Raw genomic sequence first — 23,482 nt, 5'->3', positions numbered from 1 at the left:
TGTGCCATTTATCTATGATGCAAAGTAATTTATTGATTTCTAGAGAAGCATTAATGTATTTGAAGAGTTATTTAAAAAATGTACAATTATCTATCTATCGGTAGCTTTTATTTCTTTGGTGTATTTTTGTAAGTGTCACTATGTATTAAATAGAACTTCTTTATTTATTGTTTTCAGGCTGGAGATGAATTCTGTGATTTGTGGATTGTCTCCACAATATATTATTGTACTTGTTATGTGCTTTTCATTTGATTGGGGTATTATTTTCTGTTTCCTAAATACATATAATAATGTAAATTTTAAAGTAGATTTTTAATATTGATTTAAGATTAGCACATTGTGATTGTTTATTCTGTTCATCTTGCCACATATAATAACGATTGGTTGATGTATTATGTCACGTTTTAAGAAGCTAGGCAATGTCGCCTTCATGTTTCATACCAGACATTTTTCTCCTGGTGCTAGTGGAGCATTTCTTGCGTATTTTGTTTTCTCTCTTTTTCATTCTACAGTGGACTTGTGACCTTACTAACCCTGCAAAACATCTTGTGATGGCGCATGCTGTATATGCTAAAGACAATGAAGGCTGACTGACAGATGCTAAAGACTTCAGAAAATAGATACGATCTGCACCATACCTACTTTATTGTACCGTTAAATGACTGGTAACTCCGATCCACTCAGGCCTGTGTGTCGCCCTGAAGTCAATGTCTCTGTTTACACTTCGACTTTCGCAACCGCTCGTCGCTGATGTTCAGAAGCTGGAGGAGCGGGTGGGGGTCGAATGAACTCGCTGCTTATTACTATTGTTCAAGTACTGTATCTGAAAAACAGGGACGAAACATATTTACACTGGGAGTGGAGTGGGCGTCTCCAAGAGTGCAACACCTTGTCCATTTCATGTAAAAAGCGGACAGGAAGCGTTCTCAATACACACCCGACGAGACGTTTGCCCCAGCCGCTTAGCATCTCAATAGCAGGCTCGATCGCTAATTAACACCTCAATAATTGGATAACAATGGATTTGATGAGATAACACAATTAGGAAGGAAGCCATTGTGGCTTGCATCTCCTGCAGTGAGATTGGGGCCTGTTTAATAATCTTACTATGAGCTGAATTTCTTTAGTTCTTGATTTAGTTTTTAGACATCTTCAGTAATTCTCTAAAGGCCGCAAATTCGTCACGATCAACCTCATCTGGTTCAAGATCGCCGGGGAAAGCATCGTGTGAAAAGCTGTTGACTTTTTATTGCATGCGGGGAGAAAGAGCTCTGTGCGAGTAACGTATAATAAGGACCTTAAATTTGATTCACTGATAGGATATAAAGAACATTCGGCATAAAGAGAAAGATCAAAATGTCTAAAAAAAAAAAAGTTCTCGCCGTCTGCTTAAAAACGTTTGGTGATTTTACGGTAATCGGCGAAAAATCTCTCTTACTGAAGACCAAATCAGAATAGTGTGCGTATTTTCATTAATTAAATGTACGCACCTCGAGAGAAAAACGAATGGGTTCCGTCGGTTCAGTTAACAGTAAGATAAGACTTCTAGAAGGCACTCGGGCAGGATATTACAGTCATGCTTGCCCATTTAAAAATGGCAGCTTAAAATTGGTACCAGGCGGAATATTAGAAATGATTACAGAAAAAGTGGCCAAAAGGGTGTATAATCAAAAGTTTAGCTGTACAATTTCGATTTCACGGAATACACAAGTCGTGCTGTCGACCCGCAAAATTCATTCAGAATTCCAGCCTTTTGGTTTTAGTGGCGCTGTCTACGACGATTCGTAAGAATGTCTTTGTCAAACGGAGGTTTATGAGGGCACGCAACACCACTATTATGCTTATACGTGGCCGCCTCCTTAATCATCTCACACTTACGTATGCTGATCGAACTTCTCTCCTGTGTATCATCTGTCTTCAAATTAGCGGAATTGGAAGATAGCTGAGAGACTGTTATTGAGTCCCTACTTTTTTAAGCTGCTTGTGTTATCAACGCTTTCCATAAAGCTGTGATTTAAAGCGTGTAAATAAACACTTCACACTGACAGGGGGCAGGGTAGCATTTTTGGAGGCAAGCAGAGATTAGTGTCCCAAAAACGGACTGTTTCATATTTGACAAACGGTCACATCTGGGCTAAAATGTTTTATAAATGAGAATTTTAAAAACGTATACATCTTGTAAACATCTTTGTAAAGCCACAACACTTACACCATTTATTCACTGAAGAAACAATGGGGGGATATAACCAATGCTTAAATATATGCATAATTGCAATCCATATTTAATGATTTTATTTAAGTTTCTGAAGTTAGTTAAGAAGCTCTGCTGTTGCAATAATAATGGTAATTACTTCAACTTACTATCTTCACTTACTTAATTCACTAATAAAAGCAAAAATTGAAGCTGTGGTAACTTAGTCAGGTGGGTTGGGTGACGTGATTTGTCTCCACTCTCTGGTCCTGTAATGGCACTTTATGGTTCTTTACTGTGTTGTTTGGTTCCTTGTTGAAACATTGCATGACAAAGAAGAGTTTTATTCTTGGAATGATTCTTTACATATGAAACAGGTTCTTTGGGTTTTGTAAAGATTCTGAAATTGCGGAAAAAACAGAAGTATTTAGGCTACCAAGCAAGATACTCACAAACCAAGTTATTTCTGGAACCTTCATGTAGATTGTTCTTTTGGAAACCAAAAATGATTCTTCTAAGGCATCTCTCTGAAAAGCAACTCAAGCATATTTATTGTTAAGAATATGTGTCACAGTGTAACTTGACAATACTAACAAATAATAAGATACATGTATTTGGATCAAACTTAAAAACTTAGTTTCTTTTATGTACTAAAGGGATGGCACAGCAACATGGTTGTAGCATGGCTGCCTTGAAATAAGAAGACCAGGGTTTGTACCCATGTAGGCTGCACCTTGTGTGGACCTTGCATGATCTTTCCATGCCCTAAGACATGCAGGTTAGCTAAACTGGAATTATATTGTATGAGTGTGCTTGTGTGTGTTGACCCTGCAAAGGAATGGCAGCCCATCATACCTGCCCATGCATCCAGCCGTCCGTGACCCTTGCGTATATAAGTGGGTTTATAAAATGGATGGATGTAATGCTTGAAATATCTTTATAAATTAAGAAAAAAAAGTACATTGGAACTACTTACATGTAGCAGTCAACATAAAAACATAGGATTAATAAAATATATTTATTTATTTAAAATTTAGGATTATTTAACTTAATTTTCTAACCGACTTAATCCATGGCAGAGTCACATGGGGTTCTGGAGCCAATCCCAGCTAGAATAGGATGCAAGGCAGGAACAAATCCTGTCATTCGCAAGGTGAACACTTATACACACCAGATTATAATAATAATAATAATAATAATACTTTCTATTTATATAGACACACGCTAGGGACGATTTATTGTCACCAATTCACCTAACCTGCATGTCTTTGGACAAGTGTGAGAAACCGAGGCACTCGGAGGAAAATCCACTGAGAGACCGGGAGAACATGCAAACTCCACACAGGAAGGAACCCTGCTCTGCTTTACATGGTAATTAAAAATACTTTTAAAAGGAAAGGAAAAGTTCATTCAACTTAACATGGACGTATTGGCTCGACTTAATTTTAACAGAAGTTGACGTAACACAAAAGGTACAGTACTTGCAGACTGTTGTGTTATTTTATTGATTGATTGATTGCCCCGAAACATTTGTTTTTAGAGTATTCCTGGAAAGCTTACCGACTTTAAAAACGAAACCTTCCAATGTCAAAGCAACAATGTTTTAATTTTAAAGCATTTCAATATCCATCTATTTATTACATCAATAATCATTTTCCATATTACAATAACCAGTAACATTTCATTATTAGTAACATGATGTTGAGAAGTGGAAATGTGAAAGAAGACATGACAAAGAAGAAAGACAATCAATTCTTCCTCTCTTCAGCCCGCACAGTCAGTAAAAAAACTAAGGTTTAAAAGCAGATCTCCTACACGGCGCTAAACACTGCGCCACTTTGCTATCCTTGCCACAATTATGATGTAATACTGCAGAACGATTATAAAGTTCACTTTATACAAATAAAATAAATGATATCGATCTTAACATGTGTGGCATGTAAGTTAGGGTCAGTATGTGCCAAAAATGATGCACATTTTACACAGCTAAAAAACTGCATTTTAAAGTTTAAAGTACGCACTTCAAAATAGCATTTTCTCCAGTAAACGAGCACTACACGTTTGATTTTAATAAAAGTCCACTTAGCATTGCGAGATACTTCAGAATGTGTCAGAGTGCTCCTTTCCTTAATTAGACGTAAAATAATAAAACGTTTGTTATTCATATGGCATTACATTTTCAACGATTTTGTAGGGTATGCAAACAATAGTAAAACTGTATTGACTTTTTTATGTTTCGATGCAATGCAAGGATCACTGGCCTAATAAGTTACATCAGGTATCACCACTATTGAAAAAAATCAATAAAAATCGTTTTTACACATGGAAATTAAAAATGATACTGTTGTGCTAATAGCACACATTAAATGAGAATAGAACTAATTATTTATGCATATTTAAAAAAAAAATAAAGCTTCGTTAACCATATGCACTATTGCAAGGCGCTTTACAGGAACAAAGATTAAACCCCGTATCGAATACACAAACTGAGCGGTGGATGACAAACACTGAGAGATATCAGGAGTGACCTGGAACTACACAGATTCTGAGCTGCGTGTTTCAAAACATTTTTTTTCTGAGATACAATACATAAATACAATATTAGGAAATTATAGATGGTAAACAATGAAACACAAGAACTCGTTTCAAATGGGTTTTTTCTTCAGATCTACATTGTCCACCACTTCTTTGTTATAGCACCTTGATCCCATGTCACAGCCTTGCCACCAGCGTTTAACTGTTTATTTCATAGTTTTCCTTATAAAATGCAATGTACTGTCAATAGTCAATGAGTCAGCGGAATCTAGACAGAAGATTGTCATTACATGCTACACAAAATGTTACCAAAAAATCTACAAGTTTCTAATCGTTAACCCGTTTTTTGCGCAAGATGAAATCTACGCGTGTCTGTTAAACTGAGATGAAAATCCGACATCTAAGGATTTTTGTGGAATGGCCAGTCTTGTCTAAACAGCAGGGGGCGAGAGACCCTTTCAGCGCACTTTCCGGGCTTTAGGGATATTTAAATACTACAGGGCGGGCCTTCACCTGGCATATAAGACCTGGGCGGCGGGCCGGACTCACGAGAAGTGTCTCCCGGCAGAGCTACGTGGGATCGATTTTGTCGATGCTAACGAACCCTTGCCTCAGTCTGACGTGGATTATTTGGGTCTATTTTAGCCACGAAAGGATTTTTGGACTGAAACCAATACGCAGATTAGCACATGTAGACATTTTTCGTATGTTAATCAGGTATATAAATAAATAGATAATTGGAACATCCAATATATTTAGTAATCATTAAACGCCCGTGCAGAGAGGGGGCAGCACGTTAATCAATATCGAGGAGAGGTAAAGGTACCTTCAACAGTTGAACATCAACTAACCAAACCTGCCACTCGGATTCCGCCTGAACTATCTAAAGAAGATTCAACCCATCGCTGGATTGGTTTTCTACTAGAGGTCTTTTTGTGGGATGTTGAGTTCTGTCAAGATGGAATCGCAAGAAATCCCAGAGTGGAGCTCCTATTACACGGACCCGCCCGAGGTGAGCTCACATTCTTGATTTAAGAAGTCCACCCAATCTGACGGTGTGTCGGTAATGTGTATGTCTGAGTGGGTTTGTGCGTCCATCATCTGTCTGTGATGGTCCACTGTTTAGTGCAAAGCCTCCAACACGGTGGTGCGAAAACCTCCAGGCAGATGTCCAGATGATGAGGAGGAACCTGCCGTGAGTTCTAATAACACTTCGGGAAGCAAAGCGCAAAATTATGTTTTACAAAATTAGCTGCACTTCGACTGGTGGAGAAAGAGAGGCTCTTTGTATATTTTTTTTTTTCGAAAGTTTTGTCCCAAAATATGTCTTCTGTTGAAAACTTGCGGTTGCCAGTTCGACACAAGAGTTCTTTTTTCCTTCTACAAAAAATAGCAAAATGTTTAATACGCACACTGTAGAATTCAGTTCCATAATACCGTCACATAAATGATTTATTTGAAGAAAATAGCTGTAGTCGGAACTTAAGGAGTTCAATTAGTGTGACTATTTTTACTGATTTGATAAAGTTTTATAAAACGTAAAGGTTTAAAACCTTTTGCCCTTTTTTGCAGCCTAACTGATGGTTCCAGTGGTACGATGAATTCAGATCACTTAGTTAAGTAAATGTTTATTGTCTAAAGAGGAGATTCTGTTTTTCTGAGGACACACTGCATAGCGAAGAACGAAATGAATATCCATCCAGGGATCCATTTTGCGATTCGCATATTATAATTAATGGTCATTTAACACTGGAGTCAAACCCGGCAACATCGGGAATCCGCTCGGTCAGCGTCGCCAGTCCAGCAGTAATGAATAATGCATATTAAATAACTCATTGAATGCCCTATGAACGTTAATATATATAACACAATATCAGACTTTATCAAAAGCAAATTTAGAAAGATTGGAATTTTTTACACTTATGGAAAGTCATCAGCACTGATAAAAAATCATGACAACTTTGAGTATTCTGTATTCTAATAATTAGGAAATGCATTTATATTTAAGTAGCCTACATATAACATCATTTTTATCTACTTTCTTCACATGAGGGTCGCAAGGTGTTCGAGCCCATTGGCACCAAGCACGAAACTAACCGTTTAACTAAGGTTCGCAATAGTTTATGATTATTTATTAGCTAATTACTAAAGTAATAATTTAAAATTAAACCTTTTAGCTCCACATCCACAAAAAGGCAGGAGAGTTCGATTTATAACGTATTGTTGAGGTTTTTTTTATCTTATCATAATTAAATCTGATTAGTAACTAATCCTGTCCATATCATTCACACACATAATATTTTTTTTCTTTTACTTTTCAGTCACTTCGTGGGATAGTAGGACTATAACCGACTACAACATTTCTCCACTATTAAATTTATGGATAAATTTTATATTTAGAAGAAGCTTTAAAGAAAGGTTTGTTCAAACGTTTCAGGAGGGTCAAGTCGTACGTTAAGAGCGCGCGCAGAGACTCGATGATTAATGTGCATCTATCCTGGCACCATCAAGCGCAAAGCCGGGACTAGACAGGACGCCAGACCAACAAAACACCTTGATTTACCCCGATAATGGTGTGCACCAGACAAGCCTGGAGTCGCAAATATACTCTGTGTTCTCAGTCTAATGATGTAGCATGTGTGGCGAGTGCGAAGACTCAGTAGAGAGAAGGAGCAAACTCCATACCTAACGTGAGCAGGTTCATGCGGGGTAACCACTGCAACACACGTCTGACATAACATAACATAACATAACATAACATAACATAACATAACATAACATAACACATGTAATATTCAACAATCCACCCAGAGTATGGTTTAGAAATATTTTCTTTCAGTGGTTGTGTGAGTGCCCGGAATAAGGGCTTTTTCTCACTGTGCTGTAACTGCTGCTTTATTTAGCACTGGCTCTGCTATGGCATAACATGAAGTGCAACTGAAGGACTTTTAACTCCTCACTCTCTTTGGAGTTTCTACTGAATTTACTGTACACCATTTGTTCAGCAAGACTCCACCAAGCTTTATTTCTTAGAAACATAAATCGAATCGTGGATTTAATTTCTCTTCCTAATATATGCAGAAAAATCTCCAGTGTTAAATTAACGCCTAAATTTTATATTTGGAGACACTTTACATGTAAACACTTTTAAGGGTCACTTTAATACTACAGCAGCTAATGTAACATTGGCAGTTTTGCTGCATAACCCTTATAATTTGAAAAGTTTCTGTCCTTCATTCAAAAAAACAAACATTACTGGGTAATGCTGGCATTTTGCGTTCATGAATTCCCAATGATTTTCTTTAGCCATTTCGTATCCTATTGGAACAATAAAAAACACCAAACCAGCTTGTCACAGATGATATTTCAGATCATTGTTTGAAATAAATGGTTGGGATACGTTCAATTTGTATATTATGTGTGCTTTACTTTATGGAGGCCCCATAATGTTTTAAAATGTTTATTGTAAGGAACAGGCTAGAGCTATTTTAACAATATTTAATGGGTAGTATCCCTGGAGTCCATCTATTGCTCAGATGTGCCATTTGCAGAATGATCTGAATTAGATGTTTAGAGCAACCTACAGCTACCAGCACCGAGTCTCTTCTTCTAATATTTAGATAACTGCTTAAGTTGGTATACATTCCTTTGTGCCCCCTTAGCCCTATTTAGAAGGCATTGTGTATGTGGATTTTGATGTATTGTGAAAATTATGATTTTTAAATGTTACTTACTTTCTGCAGCTGAATGCTTACAGCTTTATTCTCTTGTCTTGGCAGATGTATCCCTCAGTCAGCAGCATGAGCTCAGGACTTAGCTCTATGAATACCGTGAACAGTTACATCAACCTTAATTCAGTAGGATCATCAGCAACAATGAATATGGGCTATCCAACTAGCAGTCTGAATAACAGCCCCCTGACAGGAATGAGTGGTGCCTCAAACATGAGCTTGTCACCTATCACCTCTTCCCTTAACCCCTCCACATTGACTCAACTTGGAACCTCTGCACCTTCTCTAAATTCACTGTCACCATACCAGAACATGCCTCAGTCGATGAGCCCCCTAAGCTACCCAGCTTCAGGGATGAACAGAGGTAAGGAGATAAGCAAACCATACCGACGAACCTTGACTCATGCTAAGCCTCCTTACTCCTACATATCCCTAATTACAATGGCTATTCAGCAGTCAACAAGCAAAATGCTCACTCTCAATGAAATCTACCAATGGATTATGGACCTTTTCCCATATTACAGAGAGAACCAGCAGAGGTGGCAGAACTCCATTCGCCATTCTTTGTCATTCAATGACTGCTTTGTGAAAGTAGCCAGGTCACCAGATAAACCTGGCAAAGGTTCTTACTGGGCCCTGCATCCAAACTCTGGAAATATGTTTGAAAATGGGTGCTACCTGCGTCGTCAGAAGCGCTTCAAGATTGAAGACAAGGCAAACAAGAAGAACTCGACGTCCAAGGTCCAAGAGGTCAATAAAGGGGGTCAACAAGAAGCCTTGCAGGATCAACACAGCCCCACCACTGGATCGGAGGGAGCAGAGTCTGCCCATTCTGACAGTCCACACCATGGTTCTTCCCCAGAAGAACAACAAAGACGCCTGATCCAACTGGAGTGTTCACCATCACTGGTGCAAGGTGGCACTTCCATTTCATCCACCATCTCGCCAGCCACTTCTTCTTCGCACTCTATCTCCCAAACAATGGTCGGGAACCACCTACTGCATAATTCTATTCAGCAACTAGACATTCAAAATGATCACCTCAAATCGCTGGACCCTCACTATAATTTCAACCATCCCTTCTCCATTACCAACCTAATGTCTTCTGAGCAAAAAATGGACATAAAATCTTATCAGGAGCAGCTGATGGCCTACAATGGCTACTCATCCTCCTCATCAGTAGGAAATAAGCACAACTATGATAGCTCCAGCACCTCTGCCCTTGATACTGCATCATACTACCAAACCTTGTATGGACGGTCAGTCCTCAATGCTTCATAATAGGTAACCCCAAGGGGCGGTATTTTCCCCTGGCTGGACTTATCATTGTGGTTGGACAGAAATAGATTTAGTCAGCTATTTCAGCCAAACAGCTGGCTTGTGGTTGACCAGACTAAGATGGTGCCTTCGCCTCTTGGCAGTTAGTAGGGTGGACTGATGTGTAGACTTCTTTCTGAATTAGATTTTTTTTAATGATAGTCATGCTCTGGACAAACCTCCTTTATCGAAGAGCAAATCTAACAACCACTTTGGTAACAATGAAACCGGCACCAGAAGTTTGTCCTGTCCTTGACTGATGGTTTTGCTTGTATGAGTAAAAATCTGAAGAACTTCTCAGGATCTCTTTTGAGAAAATTATGGCTGGACACAGAAAAAAAAAAACCTTTGCTTGTTGAATGACGCCTGTGTTGCTGGACTTCATAGGGCAAATGTGTTATGGAGGAAGGGAAGTAAATATTTTTATAATTAAACAGAAGAAATATTAAAGAAAGAAGTTTACTCAGGCCTTTTGTGTATGAATTGTATATATTATCAAGGTGCCTTATTTATAATGAATTCTTAATATATCATTTAATAAAGTGTGTCAGCAGCAGCAGACCAGGCAAACACTGGCCAGGGGAAGCAAACACACAGCCCCTCTTCTCAGGGCAGCATAGACGTCCCATGCTTCCACTGAAACTGAAACCTATCTTTCTACTTTGCTTTGGGTGTGTTCACCAAGGCTGGGATAACTTGAATATGGAGAAAGCGTAGATAATTCAATTATAACAGATAAAAAGGTATGAAGCTGGTGCAGCCACTTTGGTGCCTTTTGAATTCCAAGGTCAGGAAAGTTTATTTAAATACTATATTTTGCTTTTAAAATGCAAGACAGAGTGTGCTAATATATCTTTACCATTATATTCCTGTATCATTTCACTTTCTTGGTTTTTGCTTATTAAAATAAACCATGAAAATTTCTCATTTAGTTTTATTTGTGAAGGGCTTGAGCAAGGGAGGGATGCTGTGGATGCCGTAATGGGGGTCATATATATATACAGTACACACAGTGACATGAAAGTTCAACATTCTTATGGCCATTTAGGTCATTTGGTGGCACAGAGGAGCAACTGTGATTCCAAACTAGTGTCCTGTCCTGGCTAAGCAGCTGTCTGCGTTGAGTTTGTAAATTCTGTTCAATGTCAATTTAGGTTTTTCACCAAGCCCTTAAGTTTTCCCCCCTCATTCAAAAGTGTGTGTTCAGTCATTTGTTAAAATTAAAATTGGACTTGTGAGAGTATTTATGTATGTTAGTGACTGTGACTTGTGATGAATACTTTTTGTCTCAACATATGCAATAATACAATTAAAAAGTGCAAATTTAAATATCATACTGAATTTAATAATTGACAATGGTATTGCAGCAATGCTAGAACGTAGGATTAAGTGGTTAGTTTTTGCCTTGCCCTGAATGCTACAGAGACTGGCTCTTGCCTCCAAAACTCTAAAATCGGATTATGTGAGAGTTTGGCCAATGTTTGGATCTACTCCTATGCATGGATAAGCAAAACCATATAGTTTCTTATATGAAATTACATTGGACTCTTTAAGAAAAGTTTCTCCATTTATTTGTTAAGCTAATACTCTTATCCAAAGCAGTCAGCAAATCATAATGTCTATGCAGTACAACATGTTGAGTACTGACAGGTTATGTCACTCACCCTTGGTCAACTGGTGGTGTGGAATTAACCAGTAAACTGGTGGTCTCTATATCAACACTTCGGCTATGAAGAATTGTTGTCTTCAGCTCCCTAATGTTGTCCTGGATTCACTGCAATGTCTGATACTGGGTTTGAGTCTCCAATTTTCAGGCCTTGACCACAGGGTATTTTTATTCTGGAAATGGTTTGAACAAAATGGAGAGCTGAATTGCAAAGTGAATAAGCGGAATGACAGGACAGCTAAGCAATATATGCAGTGTATATTCACACAAACAAACAAAGGGAAGTTTAATTGTCACAAAATTTCACTTCGTTCTAGAGGTAAACCTGAAAATATTGACTTCCCTCTGCTCCCATTGCAGACTGCACTGGGGCAATTCCCCTGATTCTCACCATCTTTTTCTTTAACTGGTCTTCTTTTGAAACATGCAGTCTAATACAGGAAGCAGTCATCCATGATCCATGATGGGTACTTCACAAGTATGGTAACTGCCAAAAATGGTTGTGTGGGTAAGGATAGATCCTATATAATAATAATAGTTATTATTATTATTAGTAGTAGTAGTAGTAGTATTAAGTAGAAGATTTTAAGCAAACAAAGAATACTGAGTTACAAGGCTGCCACTTCTTTCAATTTCTTATAGTGCCTCTCAACAAATACCATTACAAGGGCTCCTTATAAATCAAACATGATTGCAAATCATATAGACACACTAACACATAAAAACACAAGGCTATGTGGTGTACTACAATTTACCAATCTGTTTCATATTGATTTTTCCATTTCACTTGTAAAAATAAGGTTCTAAAGTGGTTCTTCAGCCTGATGCCAGGGGAGCCATTTTTGTTCCCAAAAGAACTGTCCACAGGAAGGTTCCAGAAAGAAACCTTAATATATCTAGATTCATAAATAAGCTCTCTAAATGATTTCTGCATAAAATTACACAGGTTGTCATGTGTTCTTGATCTGCTTTGTCCTGCTAGATAGAAATAATAAAAATTAAATATTGCTGGTCATGTCATGTCATTTCCTCACCTGCTTAATCCAGACCAGGGTCGTGGGGGTCTGAAGCTTATCCCAGTTAGCACAGGGCAGAAGACATAAACAAACCCTGGACCTCGGTGCCAGTTCATTGCTGGGTGAACACCCCCACATACACACCCACACACTAAAGTCAGTTTAGCCAAAGCTGCATGTTGTTGGACTGTGGGTGGAAACTGGTGCACCTAGAAGGAAACTCACACAGACCTGGGGAGAACATGTAAACTCTGGGACGCGAACTCTGGTCTTCTTACTGCCAGGCAAGCAGTGTTACCACTGTTTCACCATCATTTCTCATTTGTTCTCATATTAGGAACCTTTTTAAAGCAAAAAGAACCAATTCCATATGCAAAGGGCCCTTCTCAGATTAAAATGTTTTTTTTGTAAAGCAATGGTTCAACAAAGAACCATACAGCCCAATAACATTCCATTATGGATCCGTTATTTTTGAGAGTGTAGTTAGACCTCCAGACTGTCTGCATTTCATAATGAACAGATTAAGGGCATTGTAGTGGTTAGAGCTTTTGCATTACTGGTCTAGGAGTACAAGATCTGGCAGCTGAGCAGGGGCAGACCTACTATGAAACTTATGAAGTTTAAAGGCTTAAGTTTCAGGGACCCTAATCCCAGCAGGGCCCCAGAAGTGCACATTTCTTAAACATTTTGGGTGTCTACTGTACTAGTGTATGAGAAAGTAATAATATTAATAATATAATGTAATTCATTACAAAATAACAGTTCAATAAAAATTAAATGGTTTTTTAAAAGTTTCGAAAAATAAAATTTGTGGCAATCTGTCATGGAACAATCCCACTGAAGAAGATAACAGAGGTTACCCAGACCCTGTTGCTTGTTGCAAAGGGGCAACCACAACAAAAATGTAGGTCCACCACTGCAGTCAAGTGCTCACTGCCGAGTCATAATGTGAATGTATTGACTGAGCCCTCTGAAGGATCAGCACACCATGCAGGTTTGGTTGCTGCATCCCAATGTTAGTGGAACATGCTCCACCCTCTTCCTGACACTAACCCACAGATCCATAAAAATGAATTTATTTTCAAAGTATTAAAAATGTTGTTTCCTTCATTATTACTTCAATCAATATAATCAAAAAATACATTCATCACATAGTATATCTAACTCCACTATTGTAAAGGAAACAGTCCTGAAAGAGTTGATTAACTAGCATCTCTAAATCTGGCCCGCTCCGAGTGTGACCAGTACGCCGTCTGGGGTGGTTCCTGCCTTGCTCCCAGTTCTGTCTGGATGGGCTTGGGTTTAACACAGTCCTCAATTTGTTTGAATATATTATGTAAACTTTCCCAGCAGTTGTTATATTCACTTTGCACACATGTATACCACCATCAGTTATGACGATCACTTTATTATTATTTTGATACTGGGAATCATATTAGCAAATTATCCTTTATTACGAAAGACGCACAGATATTGTAACCTGTTACAAAAGAACATTTTTAAACTATTTTTTATAAGCGTGGCTGCATTTCTACAGATAGTGTCAGATGCGAGTGAAAAGGGGGAAGTAAACGCTGAGAATTACTCACCTTCTGCGGACTAATATACACACGCAAAATCGATGGAAAGATTTTATTCTGCACGCTAACCCTGAAAAAGAGTCGTTGCTGTGTTGTTGGAGTGAAAACAAGGGTTAATGCGCGTGTGTGTGACAGAGGTACCGCCACGCGTGGGTCCTTCAATTCGTGCACGTGCTCGTCCAGGGACAGTTCGCGTCTTTGAACGTCCACGCGCACCCGCCAGTTTGTCTTTCCTGGCACTTAACGCCGAGCAGTACATGCGAGAGATTTGAAAAAGGTGCACCGACGACTAGGGCGCAGATTAAAGGTGATTCTTCTTTGAGCCGGCCCTGGGGGCTCGAGGGGCCCACTCCACCCTGTCAGGATTGGACGACCCGGATCCTGTAAGTCACTCTCGCATCCTGTACAACGTTTATTTAAACACTGTTGACTTTTCCCAGGCTGCGTTTGGAAAGGGTGGCTCACCTACGGCTACCGCACTGGCCCAGGGCTATTGACTGCTGTCAGACAGAGGGAGTGACTCGCCAACTGGCAAAGGAAACACCGAGTCAGTTGTGAAGGGGCCCACCTCGCCAGTCACTCATTCCTCCTTTAGGCACTTGGCACATCAGCAGGAGCATCTTCGTGAATGCTGATCCTTGTTTGCAAAAGCTCCCTCAGACAGCCTGCACTGCACCCCGCGCCTGTTTGATTCTACAGCACATTACTGATCCTCCAGTTCAGACAGGCGAGAAGCAGTCTTCAAGCCTCCTGTTCATTTTGTATTCACCCTGTTGCCCTAAATCACATGGCTTTCCTGGCCTTGCGCAATGGGCATCATGTTTATCTATTTTCTGAATGTGCTGTCTGCTGTACAGGGTGTAAGGCAGAGGTAACCCTATAAGGGGCAAGAGTCCATGTTATATTCATTAATTTTCATTCAATTTTATAGCACAATAAGTATGTGTTCTCACCAAGCTCAATCAATCTCCCATACTTCCCCATTCGATGCTCATTTAGAATCTCCAGTCCAGCTAGCAGCACATCTTTAGCTTTTGGGAAGAAGCATGAGAAGAGTATATAAAGTACACACATAGGAGGCCAGAAATTGAACTGGGGTTCAGCCACTGTCAAGGTGGCAACACCTACCCCTTGTGCTCCCTTGTGCTTCAGTGTCACTGTAGCCAAGCCAGTTCAGCTAGGGACTTGTTTGAATTATCTCAATGATAACTGCTCAGTCACACACAGCTTACTGAGCACACTCTGACAACATACTCTTTTCTCCACTTACTGCTTTAGATCAAGTCTCATATTTATGTTCCTTTGTTCTGTATGCCATGTTGTTGTCGCTCACAAAGGCCCTTGCATGTGTGACATCAGTAACACACCAGAGAGGGACTTCTGTATTAACCTGCTGGTGATAATAAGTTGGACTTTAGTCGCGGCACTGCAGTGTTGCTATGATTCCAAGATAAGCGGAACTGAGTAAAGGAAAGGGATAAAGCAAATGCAGCACACAATCAGACATTCACACTCAGGGAGGCAGACAAACTGACACAATGAAAAATACCAGAGATAAAAATAAAAATAATAATTCATTAGCTACATTTATATAGCTTTTTTCTAGTCAAACTGCCTTACGTAATAGTGTGGAACTATTATAACCACAACCAACGTGTAGCATCCACCCAGATGATTCAACGGCAGCCATTCCTGTGCCAATAAGGTCACCACACATTAGTTATCTGTTGGTGAACGGGTGCACTGAGATGTCAAGTAAAATGACACCTTTTATTGGCTAACTGAAGAGATCACAATATAGAAGCTTTCAAGGTAGGTCAGGTCCCTTCTTCTGACAAGTTGTGAGAGAGATAATTAGCCAATAAAGGACAGGGGATTAATAGGTGGCTGGAATAGCCAGGCTAAGGTAGGCAATTTAGCCAGGACACCAGGAAACACCCCACACTTTTCAAATGATGCCTGGGCATCTTTTATGACCACAGAATTAAAGGACATCAGTTTTATGTTTTAACAGAAGGATGGTGTCAATTTTACAGCACACATACAGACCACAAGGTAAGTGCCCAAGATGTATGTTCACATCAGGACTTCTTAAAATACACACCAACACAAATGAACATTTGCACACACACAAATTGGAGACATTATGAGACACAGAAGTATGTAAATGTCTTGTATATAAATGGAGACCTGTTGCTAGCCACTAACCAACCATAAAAACACATAAAACACAGTCATAAACAGCACATGCAGAAACAAAGAGATATCACACATCTCCCATTTGACCCTACATTCTTTATTTGGCACAATTCATCTCCCCATAATGGAGAGATGCAGGACACCCACAGTCACAAACCCAGGCAAGTGCAGTATGTGGGGGTGATAGATGACCCCTTGACTTGTCAGGTCATATATTACAAATAATTTAAAATTCAATTCTAAATCTAAACCCATATAGAATGGTCCTCTTTGTCCACAAATAATAATATATAATTTCAGTAGTGAAAGGAGCACAGGAGCACTGGCAATGTAGGGATCCGGCCTCCTTGTTTGAAATCCCATGGCCTGCTTTTGTCCTGACAGTTTGCATGTTCTCCATGTGTGTATGTAAAATTTCATCAGATACTTCATTTTACCTCTCACATCTCCAAAGATATGGTGGTTTAGTTCATTGGTGATTCCTAATTGGCCCTTATATGGCATGTGCTACCCTTTCCAAGGAGTTTTTTTGCTTTGCATTGAGAGATGCTGGGATTTGCCCTGGTTCCCATAGTCCTGAATTGGATTGAGTGGGTTTTAAAATGTTAAATTATCTTACAGCAGTAAGGACAAGTTGTCTGGAGGTGAGTTTGATGTTTAGTAGAGGAAAAGATTCTGTCACTGATACATAAATTGGGCCACTAGGAAAAAAATACTCTTGAGGATACTTTTTGATTGTATTTTGAATTAATTATATTTCAATTATCTTGGATAGTAATTTACTCTGAATGGCATGATTCTGTTTGTGTGTATGTGTTTTTTTTTAAATAATTACTCTGGTTTCCTCCATAATCCCAAAGGCGTGCAAGTAAAGACGATCGGTGGCTCTAAATTGGCTGTCTGAGTGAATGCGCTCTGTAATGGGCTGGTGTCCCTTTCAGTGGTGATCCCTGCCTTGTACCTGATGCTTCTGGGATAGGCATTCTACTGGCCCAGCCCTAAAATCAATGAATGGAACAGTTAAATTTATCTAAATATCTTCTGCCAGTTTATATTAATCTCTTGTTTGCTCAGCAAAGTGACTTGTGAGGAGCCTACTGTGAAAACCAGCCTACAAAGCAAAGACTGATTGGTAAAGAGGTGGTACGTTGTTCTTCTACTTGAAACTCCCTTTTTCTGCACCTCCTTCCCTGTTATAATGAAATTTTTTGAAATGTATTTTATAGCTACCTCAATAGCTACCTGACGTATACATGCTAAATTTAATTTCAGAGAGCTACTGTAGCTGGTTAGCTTTTATGATGTTCCTTTATGACTGAAAACACAATAATACAAAGCTCTTTTGTAGAGCTTCTAGCTATGGTCAGGTAACTTGAAACTCCTGTGTATGGACATTTTTATATCTGACAAGTGTTTCATAAATTAATGATCCAAAAATGTCCTAGCTATTTGAAGCTTCTACTAAATACTTCAGTGTCCAGCCTTTATGGTAATAAAGGAAAATGGCAAGTCTGTAGAGTCTTTAGGAGTAGCAGCACGCAGGGTGAAAGTCTGTGAGTGACTGTGACATCAGTACCTATGAACACATAAAGCTGTTGGAAAGTAAAGAAAGACACTGCTGCTTTGAACTTCCATCTAGTGAGGATTCTATTATGAGGAATTAAATAAAAATTAGTTGTCAACAAAAGGGTAATGCCCATGAATACAGCAATACAAGCGGGTGTACATGCATGTCCACATGTGTTTGGGAGTCTGTCGGTGTGTTAGTGAGTGCATATTTGTGTGTCTGTTAGAGTTTGCCTTAAGTATGCCAATGGCCCTGTTTGTCTGTCTGTCTGTCTGTCTGTCTGTCTGTCTGTCTGTCTGTCTGTCAGTGACCACTAGTGTGAGAGTTTCAGTGTGTATAGTAATGTTTGTGCATGTTGTTTTGTGTCTGCCTGAACATACTGTATGTGTATACTGTATCAGTGCCAGTGTGCATGTCTGTGTGTCCCTGTCTAATGTGTAAATGTCTGTGTCAGGCATGTTTGCCACTCTGTATGAACATGTGTGTTATGTAATTATGAGTGTGTCTGTGTGAATTTTTGTTGTTGTTATTGCTGTTTGCATCATTGTGTCAATTTGTGACTGAATGAGCACATGAATGGGTTCTGTTGCTTTATTTTACCCGGGTTTTCTGTGTGCCCCTGTTTGTGTAGTTGGGACTGTATATGCACGAATATCGGTGAAAGGTGATCACAACATAATGGTCTACACCATTTGAATCTGTTCTCACCACAAACTATGTGGCCTTGAGGGCTGACCCTGCCACTTTGTCCCTGATGCATTCACTTATGCTGTTGTCATCAATCTTTTCTTGTATCTCTGATCAAGTCCCAGTAGTTAAGAATGATAAGTGCTCCTCTGGACAGTGAGCCATAACTTGGTTAATGGTCTGATTTCATTGGCAGTTGTGTCTTTTTCTATTTGGGATGATAGTTTAGATGTCAGCTGAAGCTGTTTTCACTCTGCCTGTGCTGCCCAGTGCCCAGGACCTTCCTTTCACTATTGCCAAACTCAGATCTGCACCTCTTTTTTCCGATTTGAGCCATAAACAGCCCTGGCCTTGGAAAAAAAGAAAAGCCGCAGCCTGAGGATGGGATGAATGAGCCTCTGTAGAGTGGCTGATGCCCAACGTTTCCAAAACAAGACTTTAAGAAAATAAAACTAAATGACAACAGTTTTTCTGTTTGAGAGAATCTAAAATAAGCACAAATCTGCCAAGAAAGAGTGGCAAGCAACTGGGCACAAGAGGGCACAGCGGAGCATGTAAAAAAGGCAGGTACCTGGAGTCCAGTCCCACAAATCATTGTGAGCACTGCCCCTCAGCCCTTGTATTGGGTGGGGGGGGGTTCTAACTGCATTCTTGGCAGGCCGAGTAAAACCACCATTGGGGCAGCTCTAACTCTGCAGGGTCTCTCACAATTACCTCTTTCATTGGCGTGAAAATCTGGCTGCTTGCTTCTCACAACCATCAGGCCACAGGGCAGCTTCCTCTCCATCTCTCTTCTCAGAGATCTTTGTGCCCATGGGCTTTAAATATTTGAAACCTGTCTCCTTAGGGCTCTGCCAGACACCTGGTCATCAGCAGCAAGTTCTCTTTCCGAACCACAGAACCAAGCCTAGCCAATGGCTCATTTTTTTCTAGCTATATTGCTCTGAACAGGATTGAATAGTTGACAAGTTACAGTACTGACAGTTACTCCCTATTCCTGCCGACAGGTTTCCGTTTTTTTTTTTTTTAATCTTGCACTTTCACACTTGTGCCTTGGGCACATGGCAATGGTCTAATATGTTCACACTTAATTCTGTAAGAATTAAAACTGATATCGTACGTAGACTGGATTCAGAAAATATAAGGATACATGAAAATCTGGATTATTCAAGTTTGAAGCTTGATCAAGTCAGATTGAATGTCCTAGAACCTGAAATTTAAGTTTAGCAAAGCAAATGGAATCCAATTGTAAGACCCTGGAATATTATAATGTCAGGTGGTAAGGTCTGCCGCTTTTCAACTATCACTGCTGATATTTTCTGGTCACACAAGTTTTATTCTGTAGGCATATTTTTCATATCTGAGGTGAATATCAATGATTTGCTAGTGTCTCTAATTGTCTCATTATATCTCATCTCCTCCACTATCAGCTTTGCCTTCTGGTAGTCAGGTCTACGTAAGTGTGCTGCCTTACCATAAAGGAGATTGATCCCATCAAGTCTAAGTGATCTGCATCTTAGTGTTAGCCTCTTAGATGGTTGCTCTTGATATTTATTTACTTTCTGTGTCTTTACATTTTTTTGACGCTTCCTTTCTATTGTATTGTCTTACCTGATATCAAGAGCAAGTAGCCTGCATTTTCGGGAATCCTACCATATAAGTTGTCAGTGTCCCGCAGTTTTACTTTTTGTAAAGTTGAACCAGTCAAATGTCCATGACTTATAGCTTTAGCTTCCTTGAGCCAGATCCATTTAGGTCTCATCAGGATGCCTCCTTTGCCGAACAGAAGCTTTTTCCTGTCATATCATAGGAGGAATGGCAAGTAATCTAGAATCAAGCAGAGGGACTTGAACAGAATAAAAGCTTGGGCAGGTTTGTGTCAGATTAAGTTTAATGTATGTAAATGTAAGGTAGTATGCACAGGAAATATAAATGTTAGATCTTAATACACAATGGCAGGTCTGAAACCTGAAAGAACTCCTTAAGAGAAGTACCTAGAATTGAACTCATCACTATCTACATCTAGACAGTGTACAGAAGCCATTAAGAGGCTAACAGGGATGGGATGCTAGATTATATAACACATTGTGTAGAGTATAAGTCAAAGGAGGCTGTGCCTAAATTGTATAACATACTAGTGAGGACTCATCTGGAGTATTCAAGCAGTTTTGGTCTCCAGGCTTCAAAAAAGACACAATAGTGCTAGAAAAAGTCCAGAGGAGAGTGACCAGCACTGTAAAGTAAGAGTTATGAGGAAAGATTGAAGGAGTTGAATAGTTTCCATTGAAGTAAAATGAGATTAAGCAGTACCATGAATGAAGTTTTTAAAATTCTCAAAGGAATTAGCACAGATGATCCTGGTTGTTGCTTTAAAATGAGAAGAATAAAGGAACACAGATAGAAACCCATAAAGGGTAAATTTTGCACAACTGTTAGAAAGTTTATCTTCACACAATAAACCATATACATATAGAGTAAATTACCAAGTAGTGTGGTAAAGAGTTGGACATAAAGGACCTTCAAAACTCAATCATGTGTTATTTTGCCTAGCTCTCGTCAAAAATGTTCTAATACTAAAGTGTAGCTTAACAACCTCCTAGGAAGATTATTTTGCTAGATATTAGTTTTGTACAGATTTACCTTTGTGATCTCAATCAGGTATTAGCAGAACACTGCCTTAGCTAATCTGAATCTGATCCTATCAAATCAGAGGCCTGCAGTTTTGCATCTGAGGATGCTGATCCAGTCAGACCTCTGTGACCTAATGCTTCAATTTTGTGAAGGTTGATAGAGTTAAATCAGAGCTCCATGAACAGTTATTCCTGTTTGTCCAGTGAGTTTGGCAGATACTAGTAGTTTACATACATTTGTTGTCTTGGTCTTAAGAGCTAGTGACCCAATATTCTTTGCAGACAGATATCCAGATCATGAGCCCTAGCTGTGTAGTTGTCTGGAACTGATATTATAATTCATCAGAAGTCAGTAAATACTAGCAATTGGTTTTGAACCCAAACTCATGCAGCAACATCCCTCTGCTGTTTCCCTCAAAACATCCGCTGCATGAATTAGCAGGCAAGTGCCCCTCCCCTGCTCGTTCGATATATTAAATAAACAGCTGGCTGTTTTTAACCGGCAGACAGCAACATGCTAACACTTGGCTCTTTGTGATTTAAAAAAACACGGAGAGATATATTACAGGGCCGGCTGCTGGACAGAGCAAAAGAAAACCTCAGTGAGCAAACGAGCATAAGGCCACGTCTGTCCTGCATGCCAGCTTCCTCCCAAACCAGCCCTCGAAAGGAATGAAAACGCCCCTGAGTTCTCTCCACAGGCAGGGTCTCTACAGCAGGTCCAGTCCACACCATGCTGCTGAGACCCTGTGGCCCTGTTCATTGCATATTAAGCCCATGAACCCGCTGCCCCACAATGGTGGGTCTAGTCTCAGTAACCTGGCGCTCCATCTGGGAGGCTTGCTCTAGTTTCCTGCTTAGTCTCCAGGTTGCAAGTTAATGATTACCACACATTGAAATCCTGGCGTTTCTCTATGATTATTCAACTCCTTTGTTCAGGGTCCTGCCATGTTTGCTTGCCGAGCACAGGCGGGTGGCTCTCTGGGCATATCTAAAACACACAGCCCTGTTTGCTCGCTGTGTTTGCTCAGCTCCATAGGGGGAGGGGCCAGGCTATGTGGACATGGGGTGAAGCTGCAGTTCATAGTGACCTTTCAGCCCACTCTCAGCAGTGGCCTTACCAAGGTGGAACATGACCTAACCTGAGGCCAGCATTGGCTCTACCAGGCCCTTATGGCTTTACCACCTCTGTGCTGCTTTTTGTCATTTTCTGCCTATATGCATCTGGCTGTGTGAGGACAGAGACTGGCCAGGTGCAAGGCCCTGCCCTTGTCAAACAAGGGAAATTGCTGAGAGGGAGGTGGCCTGCTGTTGTATTTCAGCGTCAGCTCCCCCAACACACAGCAACTCAGAGATATCCATTTTAGCCGCTTTGTATTTTCAGATATTTGGGCAACTGTGCAAGTGATTGTCCCTTAATTAACAAGTACCTTCAGTGGGTGCCCAACTGTCAAAGGTTAAGCCACTAAAAGACTATTTGCATGGTGTAGTACATAAAGCCAACAAATCAAAAGCGAGGAAAGCCTCTAAGACATACAGTATCTTCACAGCTGGTCTCACTGAGGGTCAAACAAACTGAATCATATGTACAACACCCATATAATACTTGTGAATGCCATTTGTCCAATACAGACTTGCCCTTTATTGTTGAAGTAAAATTGCAATAAGCTAGTAAACAAGTACACTTGGTACACAGAACCTACTCAGACTAGCTTGTGCCACCTCCTCTTAGGGCTTCCTATTGATTGTCATTTCAGTTTTATTTAGGATTCCTGATTCGTTTTCAAAACATACTCTGCAACAGGCAAACAAAATGTTAGGAAAGGAGGTGTTAACTTCCTAACAAGTGGACGTTTTCAGAAAATTTGCTCTCATCTGAATTGGACAACTCACTCATATTCAAGAACTCACCAACTTCCAAAGTCTCAACAATGGTGTTTCTCTATTCTGCTTGTACTCTCTGGCTACATGTATGAACACATTAACACCTACAGTCATGTTCACCACCCAAAGTTGAGCTAAGACGTGTTTCTGTATGTACCTTTCTCGTAATGTTCTGCAAATGTTCACCAAAACCATGACTAATATACAGGTCTATTTCTATATTTTGCACCCATATTTAAGGACACACTGACACCCAGAGTCACACACAGATCTATTTATGTATTTTGTGGTCTTTCCCAACCATGCCCACCGGTACCCAGTGTTGTACACTTCTTTTTTTGTATTTTGCTGCTCCCCTCATCCATATTGTTGTGTTTCTGTTGTTTTCTGCAGATCAATATCCAAAGTCAACCACAGTTGCTTTTATTTTTTTCTACTGTCCATAGGATCTTATGGACAAGGAGAACTTTAGAGTGTGG

At 39.8% G+C, this 23,482-nt stretch overlaps 1 protein-coding gene across 1 annotated transcript; it reads left to right on the top strand.

Annotated features, from left to right (window-relative positions):
* Positions 1-5,272: 5,272 nt before the first annotated feature.
* On the top strand, positions 5,273-11,108 carry foxa3 (forkhead box A3). Its single transcript, XM_039771678.1, has 2 exons — positions 5,273-5,738; positions 8,506-11,108. The coding sequence occupies exons 1-2, from the start codon at positions 5,667-5,669 to the stop codon at positions 9,736-9,738; spliced, it is 1,305 nt and encodes a 434-aa protein (XP_039627612.1). The 5' UTR covers positions 5,273-5,666; the 3' UTR covers positions 9,739-11,108.
* Positions 11,109-23,482: the final 12,374 nt, after the last annotated feature.

Source organism: Polypterus senegalus, chromosome 12 (assembly GCF_016835505.1).
Source record: "Polypterus senegalus isolate Bchr_013 chromosome 12, ASM1683550v1, whole genome shotgun sequence".
In the NCBI taxonomy this organism is placed as follows: domain Eukaryota; kingdom Metazoa; phylum Chordata; class Cladistia; order Polypteriformes; family Polypteridae; genus Polypterus; species Polypterus senegalus.
The sequence above is the reverse complement of the archived record's forward strand: the minus strand, read 5'-3'. Positions and strand labels throughout refer to the sequence as shown.

Excerpts from the sequence above, each read along its gene's own strand:
- foxa3 (XM_039771678.1), top strand. The coding sequence starts at position 5,667 with ATGTTGAGTTCTGTCAAGATGGAATCGCAAGAAATCCCAGAGTGGAGC. Across the intron at positions 5,739-8,505 it reads ATTACACGGACCCGCCCGAG|ATGTATCCCTCAGTCAGCAG; the intron begins GTGAGCTCACAT and ends TTGTCTTGGCAG.